The sequence below is a fragment of the Nasonia vitripennis genome (genome assembly GCF_009193385.2).
Source record: "Nasonia vitripennis strain AsymCx chromosome 3 unlocalized genomic scaffold, Nvit_psr_1.1 chr3_random0004, whole genome shotgun sequence".
In the NCBI taxonomy this organism is placed as follows: Eukaryota; Metazoa; Arthropoda; class Insecta; order Hymenoptera; family Pteromalidae; genus Nasonia; species Nasonia vitripennis.
Window position 1 is genome coordinate 1,004,906 of NW_022279623.1, and position 12,734 is coordinate 1,017,639.

Here is a 12,734-nt window from a genome sequence, read left to right on the forward strand (position 1 = left end):
CAGTTCGAATTTAACTTCCTGCCGGAGGAAGCCTTTCAAACCCCGGTAGGGGAAAAAAAACATCCACCGCAAACCGAGTCAATGTTAACGCACTTAGTAGGGGCCACTCAATCGCAGTCCCTCTAACTCGATTTCGCTGCGTATACAGGTATACGCGCGGCCTGTACACGTCGCGTCTCTATAACTCGATCTCTCGGAGACTACGTCGGTAACCATACACAGTAAGTGCAGGGCTGCATCGGCGCTGGTGACAAAAGCTGGGCGTCACGTCCTCTTTACTCGGACTCACCTGTCGTCTGCGGGAGGCCCTCGGCGAGGGCGAGTGACTGCCTCCGCTCTCGCTATCGGCGCTTGGCGCAGTGATGCCCAGACGCGGGGCGTGGCTCGCTAGCCCCGAGGCCACGCCGTGCGGTGTGTCCGAGTCGCGACGACTGCTCGGGCAGTCCTTTTCCGAGTCGCTGGGGCCCAGCGCGCTGCTTCTGTAGTCGCTGCGAGAGAGTTAGGGTTTAACGTCTTTTTTGGAGGGCGTCAGGGGCGGCTGAAGAAACTCGGACTTTGGCTACTTTTGAGAGTGTTTTTGTTTTACAAGTGGAGGGATTTCATTTGATCAGTGAAGTTAATACAGTTCAATTGATATTTCTTTGTTCGGAATGAGCAGGTGACATTTCGAATCGAAAAAGCAATTTCAAAAGAGCTCGTATAATTGCGTCGCGCCCGACTTTAATCATAAACAGTTTTCCTCCACTCGAGGATTTTCGCCCTATTGTGTACGATAAAAAATGCACAGCATTTTCCATTCTAAGCCGTTCTACCGTCCCGGAGCTTAATTTAAAATCAAACGTCAAGTTGCCTTGTTTCCCTGACGGCTCGTTTAATTTTCTCTCGAGAAGCAGAACATCTTAAAACGATACAAACCTGGAAAACGCCGAGTCCGAGCTCTTCTCCATGCTCTTGCGCCAGCTCTCCCTGCGAAAGTTCGTGTTCTGCTTGTCCCGTCGGAAGCCAATTCCAGCTGCGCCATTTCCTCCGGTTCGCTCGACGGGTCGATAGAAGTTCACGCATATCCCGTAGCGAGTCTTACCTGTTGCGCAAAAAGAAAGACACGCACATGCGGCCGTCGTCAGCGCCGATATCTCGTTATGGAACTTTATATACGAATATACTATATACGCTATATTCTCCCAATGGAAATCGCTGCACACGCGCGCGAATTGCTTCGTCCCGCGCTAGGACGTGTATAATAGGACTAATTAAACGTGACTCGCGAGCTTACTCCGAAGTTCGAGAACGCGTACTCCGCATGTACACATTGGGTTACCGTGCGCCGCATGCATACATTCATGTCGCGGAGTATAGCGAATAGGTATACGCTATACTCGGTAGGGATGAGAACGCGTTGTGTGATCTACGAGGTCTGGGCTTTTTTCTTCGAAAAGCCCGAGGCGTTCTTAAAGTTTCGTGCCTTTGAAAATTTTCATTACCAGCTATATAAGTACTATAGACGCGCTGCTCTTTCTCACGAAAGGCGGTTTAATGGAACGTCGTGTAGTCGTATGTATGAATTTCCCTCGCGTCGCGAACAATAGCCGCGATAGAAAAGAAACTCCTCCCTCCTAAAGTTCAATATATTCTCCGTCATTTTCTTGGATGGTATATAATAGGTGTATATAGCTATATACGCACCAGAGTCCTTGTCGGTGAGGGTAAAGGTGAAAGAGGTCGAGTCTCGCAGCGCCGTGCGCTTCGGGCCGACGCTGCTGCATCCCTCCGGCTGGCAAAAGTATACCATGTCCGGAGGCAGTGGGAAGTCCTTGTGATCCTCGACCGGGTATCTGCGCAGCAGCTCCGGCACCTGTACATTAGAGCAGCGATGCTTTTTTCATATAATTGCAGAAAGCTGTGAGATATCGTTTCAAAGAGCTTTCCTCCCTGGCGATATATATGAAAGCTCTCTCTCTCTCTCTCTCTCTCTCTCTCTCTCTCTCTCTCTCTCTCTCTCTCTACTCTCCGAGCTTGCAACAAAGTGTATGCGTTATTACGGGTTCGCAGAGTAGAGCATATAAGATCGAAGGCTTACGGCTCCCGCCTTTGAGCGGAGTTTCGCGCTGCGGCTTTCACTCGAGTTTTGACGTGCGTCTATAATACGACTCGTGTTGGTTTCCAAATATTTAGATCGAAAATCGAACGACAGATATTACACTGCTCTCTATATAATAGATGTAATAAGCTTCGGCGCAATTACACAGCGCATTGTGCTGCGAGCGCAAATACATTGCATGCGCCACCCAGAACTCGAAAAACCTTGGGTTCCCACGATTCCGAAATGTCTATTTTTTTGCCAGGAAGATTAAATTCTCTTATGGGAATATTAACACGGGGGAAATTAACGAAAACTAGCCACGATTCAACTTTACCCACTCAGTGTATGAAGGCGCAATCCAAAAATGTGCATTACTATAAGGATCGAAGTATTAGAAGAGAGCTTTAATTTGAAGCCTGGTAAGTTAAAAATGGTTGCCTAGGTAAAAAGTTGTCTATGCTTGAAAATAACGAAAAATTTTTTCCGATTTTCGTAAAAACTTGGATTTTTTCTAGTTTTGAAATCCTTATAACGTTTGATCCCAGCGGTCAATTTTAACCATCTGGCCCTTAAATTGGCCCTTAATTGATGGGCATATATATAGCTGATCGTAAAATAAAAATGTTAATCTAAATTTTCAAAACGAAAGCAGAAGAAAAGAGCTTTAATTTGAGCCCCAGATGGTAGAAATTGACCGCTGGGATCAAAAGTTATAATGATTTTTCGCTATTTTCAAGCCTAATTTTCAACCCAGGAAACCATTTTTAACCAACCAGCCCTTAAATTAAAGCTTTCTTTGGATACTTCAATCCTAGTAATACACATTTTTTGGAATGCACCTTCATACACTGAGTGAGTAAAGTTGAATCGTGGCTTGTTTTCGATAATTTTTCCCGTGTTGAATTCCCATAAGAGAATTTAAACTGCCCGGCAAAAAATAGGCATTTCGGAATCGTGGGAACCCAAGGTTTTTCGAGTTCTGGGTGGCCTATAAGGAACCCAAAAAAGTTTGTCTGGTAGGTGTACCCTCAAATTTCAAATTTGTTCACTCAGACCCCCTGAAGTGTCCGGTTTTGCACATATGCGTACCTGTAAAGCGAATTAAATAAATCCAAAATGGACCTATAAATTGCAAGTAGTGCGGCAACCACGCGAGAGTGAGCGCAGAAGTGCTTTTAATGGTAACCTCGAAATTTACGTCGACCATCTTCTCTGATGTACTCTATATACAGTATAATAGTATAAAGTGCTCGGTGTGAATACAAATGAAGCCCGATAAAAGGTATTGCGTTTGCGACGAAAAGTATGGCATACGAAAATTTATTCAAATAGTATATGAATTTCATTTGAAATTTTATACAAACAGAAACGGACGGACAAGGCGTCATTAAAACTCCATCTCCTGCGTGGCATAACCGCGCGAATATGAATATATATAGATGTAAAATATGAATACCTGAATAGATTGTCTGGAGGACGGTGGTGGTTGCCTGGCCCCCACGATGGCCAGATAGTCGACCAGCCGGGGACACAGGAACTTCTTCTGCACGTCCATGGCCGATGCAGATTGGCGGCGCTATGCGACGACAGAGCTGCTATGATGCTCTTCTCAGCCGAACCGTCACCGCTCGTCAACGGCGACTGCGCAGCTACTCGCGCCTGCGGCTACTCCTGACGATTCAGCTGTGATCATGGCTGCTCCTGCTGCTGCCGCTGCGATGTGAGACTCATAGCTATGGGCGCGTGCGCTCTCTTTCTCTCTCTCTCTCTCTCTCTCTCTCTCTCTCTCTCTCTCTCTCTCTCTCTCTCTCTCTCTCTCTCTCTCTCTCTCTCTCTCTCTTTCTGACCACCTGTGCACATGTTAACAGGTGGGGTTTGTATTTATGTCCGTATATATGCGGCAACGCCCGTTATTGCGGGAATGCGTTCAATTTAGAGTTTTCTCAAATTTCGCAACTGAAACCTAGAGACGTGGTTTACCAAGTTTTATTTCCAACTCTATATCTGCCATCAGATCTACACCCAAGCTCTAAATCGCTCGGGTTAGCGTCCTTTCAGCGGACGCGATAAAATCTATCAAAGGCACCCCATTACTCGAGCTTTTTTCTTTTTTTTACCCTCTCGTTTTTTTCCACCAATTTTTACACCGCGAAAAATATATTCAAAAGTTTTATTTTCGGCCCCGATCTCTTTCATCACTCGCGCCATCCATAAAATTGCCGCGTTTGTTTTAAAGCCAATCCTTTCTGGCGCACATACCTTCGTCATTGCATTCCGATCCTCGTATCCAATCCAATTATAACTTCTTTTAATAAAAAAAAGGCAATAAACAACAATTCAATCTCTCTGGCTCGCGCTAATTCAAGAAGTAAAACGCCGCATGCATATTCCCCATGAAGCTCGATACACCTGAATAAAACGAATCCACGCAGCGAAATCATCAATACACTTAGATGAAATCGCAAGACACACACACACAGCCTACTGTAATCCGGGATCGTTATCGACGATCCTATACCTGCATGCACACACTGCAGGTATAATCAGTCAAGGCTCATGCGCGAAAGAAATTGCTCTCTCCCTTCTCGCAAGCCTTTTTTCGTCCTCCGACCCAATTCCGCGTAATGTAATTACCCGCGACGACCTTACACAACGACAATCCGTGCGTCTGTTAGTCGCGCGCGCAGCAGAGAGAGAGAGAGAGAGAGAGAGAGAGAGAGAGAGAGAGAGCAGAGTGTTGTGAGCGATAAGGGAAATTTTAATGTCGTCCCTGTGCTCCGGCGCGCACGTGTGCCGACTTTTCCGGTTCAAGGTTGACGAGAGAGAGAGAGAGAGAGAGAGAGAGCTGCGCTTTTGGACTGTGCCGGCGATATGCGTGCGGTGTATTGATATGCGTATAGGTATAACGCGGTGCGATGTGATTTGTGTGTGTGTGTGTGGGCGTATATAATGGAGCTACGCTCGGGTTGAGTCCTGTCGAGGCTGATCGAGTTTCTCCATACACTGCGTAGTTGCGCGTATGGCGGGCTTAATAACGTTTTTTGAGAGGATTTTTTTCGACTTTATTGGAATAACCAGTGCACGTGGCTGCATGTGATGGATTCGTTTGATGAAAGGAGTAAAATGAATTGATAGAATCGGCTTGCGATGTGGAATTAAGACGGTGAATCGACGTTGAGTCGGGGGGAAAAGAGCGAGTTGGACTTCTTTGCGACGCTATAAGAACGGTGTAGAATTCCACTGGCTCTTTGTTAAACTCCGGGAAACGCGAGGGACTCTATAGTAGCATAAAACAAAGAGTTTTTTATCTTGTTTACGGATTTTATCACACAACGTCGGAGAGTCGCGCGCCGCGCGAGGCATCTCAAAGGGGCGAATTTCTCGGAATTATACCGAGAAATTAATTGAAAAGAGAGCTATTGCGCTGCTTCTCCTTGATAATTCTCCGGATACAAATAAGGATGACAACGACGACGAGGTGAAATTTTCTCATCCCCGGCTTAATTCGAAAAGCTTGAAAATCCCCCCGGAACAACTTCGCCCTGAAAACACGTTCTATATATACATAAAGCTCCGTAGCGTCGTGTATACCTATGTAATCGAAAGTATGCAAACTAAAAATTCAATTACAGACGCACAACACCGACGGCGTATAAAATGTCAAAGCCGATTTGTAACGGATCGATCGAGTAGCGAAGATAAAATTCGATAAAAATTATGATTTCGCGAGCGTGAAGAAGGGTAAGTGCTTGAGAGTATGGATGAGAGAGTGTGAGTGAGGCGAGGTGATGAGCTGACAAGATCGCGGTGTGCGATCAGATAGAGGCGAGGAGAACAAGCGAATAGAGGGCTCCTGCGCAAGTTGTGTATCTGCCGACGAGCGTAGGCACAATCCCGAAAGGGGTAAGTTGTCGAAAGTTCGATATTGAAAATGTATAGCCGCCGAGAATCTAATCAAAGACTATCCAGTTTATTTGTCGGGCTGCGGACGATTGAGAGCGCGGAGACTGAGGGAGATTAGATTAGATTAATTGGTTTTATTTTACGTACAATGTGTTGTACGATCAATTATGTACAGCAGGAGTAGTAAGAGTACAGGCATAATAATAGTAAAAGATGTCTGTTGTGGTAGATGTGTAGTGTGATGATAAGGTGAGAATGAGTTAAGCGAGAGTGTGTGAGTGTGTGCGTGTGCGTGAGTGTGAACATGATGTTCATGGAGAGGAAGGTCGTACGCGACAGTACGCCATATCTCCGATTCAGCGAGAGGAAAACAACGAAACGCTTTTGGAAAACCTCACCAGCGAAATGAAGGCGACCTCCCGGCTCCGAGCATCAAAACGCTGCACAATCGAAAAAGGGACAGCCCCCCAACACGGCAGAGCACCACATGGCGAGAGAAGGCCAACAAAAGTAAGCCGCGCGGCGAAAAAATTGTAAGAAAAAAGATTCAAGTGAAGGAAAGCCTTGAATGTATGAGCGAGTGAATGTGTGATTGGAAGTGCGAGTAAATTATTTTGACTAGGGGTCGTGCGATCGCATCCCGAATTTGGTGTTACTTCAGCGAAACCGCGCCATAGAACAAATAAATAATATAACTACCTAAATCTCAGATTATTACAGATTCGAAGCATCCAATCCCCCGGTACACGAGGCTCGAGAGTAGTCAGCTCCCGCAGGAGAAAAAGATCGTCGTATCTAGACGACAAAATACTCGTCATACAGCGAGGCTATTTAAGGAAAAGGCGGAAAGATGCGCGCGAGAGCTCGCCCACGCAAGGACGGCTGTGAGGGCGGAAAGCTGTCCGCCCGGTCCCGAAAACCGATCCCCAACGACGCCCCGAATTTAGCGGCGATCGATCTAAGGTCAAGGTACTCGAGGGCTTGCTGCTTTTACTCTGCGCGGGATGGCTTCTCTGATTTACGAGGAGCGCACGACGTTTTTCAGCCTTTGTGTACAAAACGTAGGCGTAACGTTGATTTTAATTATAACATTTTTCGTGCAATCTAGACGAGTGCCGAAGAATTTCATTTCCACGCAGGAGAAGCAACGCGAATGAAAGCCCGTTGGGATGAGAAATGAGTGTCCCCCTCAGAGAGTACAAAATAATGATTCCGAAATAAAAGACATCGCGCGCGCTCGTTTTCTAGAAATCTAACAATCCCGTCTGTCGGGGCAGAAAATTGTTGGCCTCGAGATAGGTATAGCTTTGTACAATACCGAAAGCTCGCCAGCTAGCGGAAGGCCAGAAACTATACATTATTTTCGCTGCAAAAATCTCTCTGCTAGTAGAGCTTCTTGGAAAAACTCGGCAAAATAATATATCAGTGTAGATAGCGAAGCCGCGCGCCGCGCGTGCATAAATTACGATAAGCAGCCATTCACTCCTTCGTGACGAAGAAAAACAACAACGCGCAGATAGAACAAGGCAATCTAGAAAATGAAAAAAAAGGTAGCAACAGCCCCCTCGAATAAGACGCTCGCGTTTAAACAGCTACACAAAGGGAGCGAAGAAGCTGATGCTCCCCTCCCCGCCCTCGAAAATCCTTTGGCGTGTGTATATAAGGCGCGCGCGCGCGTGTGCGGTGGTTATAGTAAACGCGTGCGAACGGATCGATGCAGCATCGCGCGCACGGTAAAAGACGCGCCCCTCGACGCCGTGTGTTGCGGTTAATTGTCCTCTGGCCGATTAGGTCCTTCTGTGACTGTGCGCGTATGTACTCGAGATTTTCGGGGAAGGGTTCTGGTTTATTGCGTTGTTGGACGAGGAAATTGATGGTTTCCAGACGCCAGCTCGCCGACGTAGGGACGTGGAAACTTTTTCCGAGGGATATATACGCTCGTTTAGCGCGCTTTGTGGGATGTATTGTGTACGCATTTACGTGGCCGTTTTTTTAGCTTCTCTCGATGCTTATCGCGACTAAATGGATTTCCTCTGTTAACGGCTCTGTATCTTACACTAAAATAAAAGCGACGATGATACGGCGGAATCAAGTTCAATGTCGAGAAATACATGCGATTCAATCGCGTCATCCAGAGTATAGAGCCGAAAACGGGAGCAGAGCAACTGCTTGCTGGCAGCCCCTCGAAAATGATAAAAGGAAAAAAACGTCGACGAACTCGCCCCCTCGCTCTTCCCCTCCGCGAATCAATCGATATTGGTGTAAGAGAGCGCGCGCTCGCGCCGTGGAATGAAAATCCATATTCCTGCAGCAACTTTGCCTCGCAGTCCTCTCTCTCTCTCTCTCTCTCTTTCTCTCTCTCTCTCTCTCTCTCTCTCTCTCTCTCTCTCACACTCACTCTCGCCCTCTGTTACGAGGAATCCAATTAGCCGTCCCGACATTGACTTCCCCGGTTCAGATAAAGCCCGCATTCGAAAGAGTCGCACACACACACCTTCCCGGCGGTCTATAGTATACGCGTGTGTATTGCCAAGGCTGCCTTTACATACACACATGTATACGGACGTACACGCGCGAGTTGATAATCTCTGCCGTGAGGAAAAGCACATAGTCGCACATGTACGTGCACACGATCGCCTCGTCGCCGGCCATTGCGCAGATGGCGGCGGCGACTGGCGTGCAGGACGTCGCCGCAGTAGATACGGTCCGGCTGCGGCAAGACGGCTCGAGAAATTTCGACTCGGATTTTACACGGAGATCTGTGACTTGCAACGACTTACCGTACTTAGGTAGTGCCGCGGGAGTCCATTTTTCCAGGCCGTCTTTAGTCCTGCTGCTGCTGCTGCTTCGTTCTCGGGAATTGCGCACCGCACAGTCTGTTCCACAAAGCTCTGGCAGCTACACTGACTCGACGGCGGTGCGATAGCGGCGTATAGAGTAAGAGAGGTCGATGCGGCGCCTGCGCGCGGCAAGCTTTTTCCGGAGGCGCCTATTCAGCTGTGTAACCTACTACCGCTCTTTTTACTACTGGGGATGAGCCCTTGCTTCGGGTGGCGCAATTTTTTCGAGCTGTTTTTTTTTCCATGAAAAAAATGGGCCAATTAATTTGTGTAAAGCTTTTCGATTTTTCGTTGTAAAGCTACATACCTTCTGTCATGAATATTCTAATGCGTCCTGATTCCCTCGTATATTCCTCCCTCTCTTTTACAGATTTACGAAAAAAAAATCCTCACAATATTTTTCCATTCCACGAAAAGTTCCAGCTTCCCTCTCGCAATTTTCACTCTTATTTTCCGCGAATTCGACGTTATACGCACGCTCCATCGACACGCCTGGCGCGCGCGATATTCAGAGTGAAATCGAAAAATCTACGCTCAGCCCGTCGAACAAGTCGATTCCCCACGCCCGTTATTCCAGTCTCCCGTACACTGAAAAAAAACACAGCCATTTTAACTGATCTCGCACCAGTAATCCGTCATTGTACGGAGACTCGCCAAAATGACCGTAGAGTTCAGTAGTTTTAAAGAATCAGTTCGGTCGTTTTTGCTGGTGTCCCGCGTAAGCGACCAATTTTACGAGTCGCGACTTGCCAAAACTACCAGTGGCACACCGTTGTTCTTACTGAACAGTCGTTACGGTGGCAGAACGGTTAAAACTACCGGACTTTACAGCAGAAACGACTGTGTTTTTTTCAGTGTATATTTCATCAGCTGCTGCCCGTGTAGCCCAGAATATTCGTCGGTTTTCTCTTCTTATCTCGGGAATGAGGGGTTGCTGGAAGCAGAGAGGGGAGTATGTCGGGCAAGGTCATTTCCACGTTCGGCCCTGCGAGAAGCTGTCCTACATTGCCGTGGAGGAATTCCCGCGATGGCCAGTGCTGTGTACGAGTGGCCGAGCTGGCGAGGAGGGAATAATTGAACGAGTTATTCGGGTGTATAGCTGTGAGAGCTCGCGGTCGTCGTTTCAGCCGGAAAAGTCTGAAAGGGTTTTCGTGTAATGCTATGGTTACGGGGGTTGTGTCGTACTTTGCATCTGCGAGGGGAAAAAGGAATTTATGATGACGTGGTTTTAGCGCCTCAACTTTTTATATACGTATCTGCTATTCTGAAAAAATTGAATTTCGCCGCTAATTCATCGCGGGAAAAGTTTTGTTTCGCAACGTTCCGCAGCAAAAAATGTATATGAAAAGTCCGTCGACGATTACGTACTCAATTTTCAAACATTGCAATAGAGGAAGAATATTTATGTACACGCAAATAACTCTTTTTGATTCGAAAGGATTTTCGTATCGATCGAAAAGCCGTATAGGTGATGCGGCTCGACTTTACGACGCTGTACGGAGAAGAGCGAATAACACTGACGTCTCGCGATTCTTTTCTCACTGGCAGATTATAAAGAAGGAAATCGTGTTTTTTATGCCTCCGCGAAGTGCGACGATCGCGCGCATTCTGTAATTTCCACTGGAAAAGTTTTCGCCTCCGTTAAAACTCGAAATTAAAAGTCAAATAAAGTGCCAAAATCAAGCAGTTTTGAAAAAACGAGCCAATCTTGTACGCAAACTGAAGTCAAACAGACTCGTAACCAGATTAAAGGAAGCAAGGATTGTTAGCAGAGGAAATCCCGAGGAGAGTCAATATCTAAGGCCAAAGCAGCTCCGAATGAGAAAAACAACGCTGATTGTATACCCTGCACCTTCGCTTCATTCTTTCCAGCTATCTCCAACAAGTGGTAACCAGTAATTCAATTTTCTCGCGGCCCTTAACGCTTAATTTCCCCGCGCGGCGACGAGAGAGCGATTGAAAGACCTCGCTGTTTTCATTATCCGCCGCAAGTATGGCTTTTCTCGAGTAGTTTTCAGGATACTTTCTTCTCTCCCTCCGCCGCGCGCTCCAAGTTATTCCAACTTTCAAGGCAATCTTCACCGGCGCTTGTTTTACTTATTCCGCCGAGTTTTCCATCACGAGTTAGTTGGACTCAAAGGATAAGTCGTGGCCCGCTACGCTACCGGCGCGAACTTGTTTTTTTCCGAAAAATTCGCATATGCAACGAAGGGAGAATGGAAAAACCTGGAAAAAGCGACCTTACACGCGCGGGCTATAACATAAAGTATTCCCTCGTGAAAACGTTATACAACGGTACCGTGTCGCGAAACAATAACGCGAGAGGAAGAAAGTCGCGTCGCTGAAATTTGTATGAATGCACAGACAACTCGATCGGGTACAGAGGATATATCGAGAGAATTAAACCACTGAAATTCGCATATGCCGATACAGCATTACGAGAAAAAAAGGGGAAGCAGAAGCCAGGGCTGCGAGGTCCTTAAAATTCATTACATCATAAATTCAAGTGACGCAATTCTTCTGACATCTCTTGGCGTCGCCGATAACACTCGCCAACCGAATGCAGAGACTACTGCTATAATGCTCTCGCCTTGGCGACTAGTCAATTTCCGCAAATGAGATGACGTGTGGGAATTTATACTACGCCTATATATGGCTTTGACGGAGTGTTTTTACTGATAACATCATTGCGGGATTGAATCGTCTTATATATTGGTCGAGGATCTCTTTCGCGTTTAATTGCGGTTAATTTTTATCGGAATGAATTCTTCTTCTAAGCGTCGTCGGGCCGATTCAACTGTATAAAATAGACGCAGCCTAGCTTACGTAAGGGACTTTTACGGGTTTCCACTGGTTATTGTTATTATTAATTTTTTTTCAAGAGCATCTCGCGACACTTGACACTGTGATCGTTACATGTATTTGCACGCACAAGTGTGTGCACTTCGCCGAGGGTTGTTTGATTTATTATAAATAGACTCGCCCGCGCACTCGACGATAAATGTATGACGATAAATGCAGTTGTATTGTCATCAATTATATATTGTTACTCGTGCGCGATTAACAATATATACTTGATCATCGTGATTAAGCAGAGCTTTTCAGAAGTTGAAATTATTCGTATACCCGGTATTATATACTGCAGGCATTAATCGGCAAAAGGCACATAATGTATACGCGCATAAACAGCTGAAAAGGTGCGTTAGTCGTAATTAAGGCGGATGATGCACATTTTCTCATTTGCCTAAACTTTAAAGTTATACTGCTCGGAAAATAGCGACGGGAGCGCGGCTTGTGAAAACTGCCTCGTCCGGAGAAAATTAAAAAGTTTTTTTTGGGAAAGTTTAATTAAATGCACGCTGGTGGCATGAAAATGCGAAGATTAAAAAGCTGGTGAAGAATGTGATCATTGTTGAACTGCATATTCTCTGGCGATTTACGCTCGTTGATGTAATATATTCATGCACTTTTTAACGAATAGGATGCGTTTCACGAGTTGATCCGCATATATTGCATTATAGAGTCATCCTTGATCGGAAGCTTCGAATATCGATTACAAATTCTAGGACATTTCCATGAAATTCTAGGCTACACTATATTGGTATTCCAATTATACCAGCAATTCGTTTACATTCTTCAAAGAGCGTGTTCGATTGAAAAATTTAAAGCTAACAAACTGCTCGCGGCTGACCGAACAGGGCGTTACTACTTAAACAATGAGCCGAGTCAGTAGTGCACCGGAGAAATCTAATTCCGAAAACGATTTCGCAAAATTCGGCATACATATAGCGAAAGAAGACATTAGATTCAATGAAAATCCTTAATCACCATCAGCCCTCCGCCGAATCATCCCCCGCAATAAGATATATGACTCTCCGGCAAAGCATCAGCCTAACTGACTTTTGCGCGTC

General features: G+C 46.1%; 1 protein-coding gene across 10 annotated transcripts in view; it reads right to left on the bottom strand.

Moving 5' to 3' along the window:
* Nucleotides 1-8,897, bottom strand: part of LOC100118883 (MAP kinase-activating death domain protein) — a 30,865-nt gene extending 21,968 nt beyond the window's left edge. For 6 of the 10 annotated variants that reach the window (XR_004226986.1, XR_004226985.1, XM_031925747.1 and 3 more), the window contains exons 1-5: nucleotides 8,764-8,897; nucleotides 3,537-3,793; nucleotides 1,684-1,852; nucleotides 916-1,081; nucleotides 290-488 (exon numbers count right to left, since the gene is read on the bottom strand). Coding sequence is in view for 8 of the 10 variants with exons in the window: in XM_031925747.1 (XP_031781607.1) it covers nucleotides 290-488; nucleotides 916-1,081; nucleotides 1,684-1,852; nucleotides 3,537-3,635 (633 nt within the window). In the remaining 2 variants the exon portion in view is untranslated. The remainder of the gene's footprint in view (nucleotides 1-289; nucleotides 489-915; nucleotides 1,082-1,683; nucleotides 1,853-3,536; nucleotides 3,794-8,763) is intronic. The other 4 variants (XM_031925750.1, XM_031925748.1, XM_031925745.1 and 1 more) reach the window with 3 other exon arrangements.
* Between the last annotated feature and the right edge of the window lie 3,837 nt (nucleotides 8,898-12,734).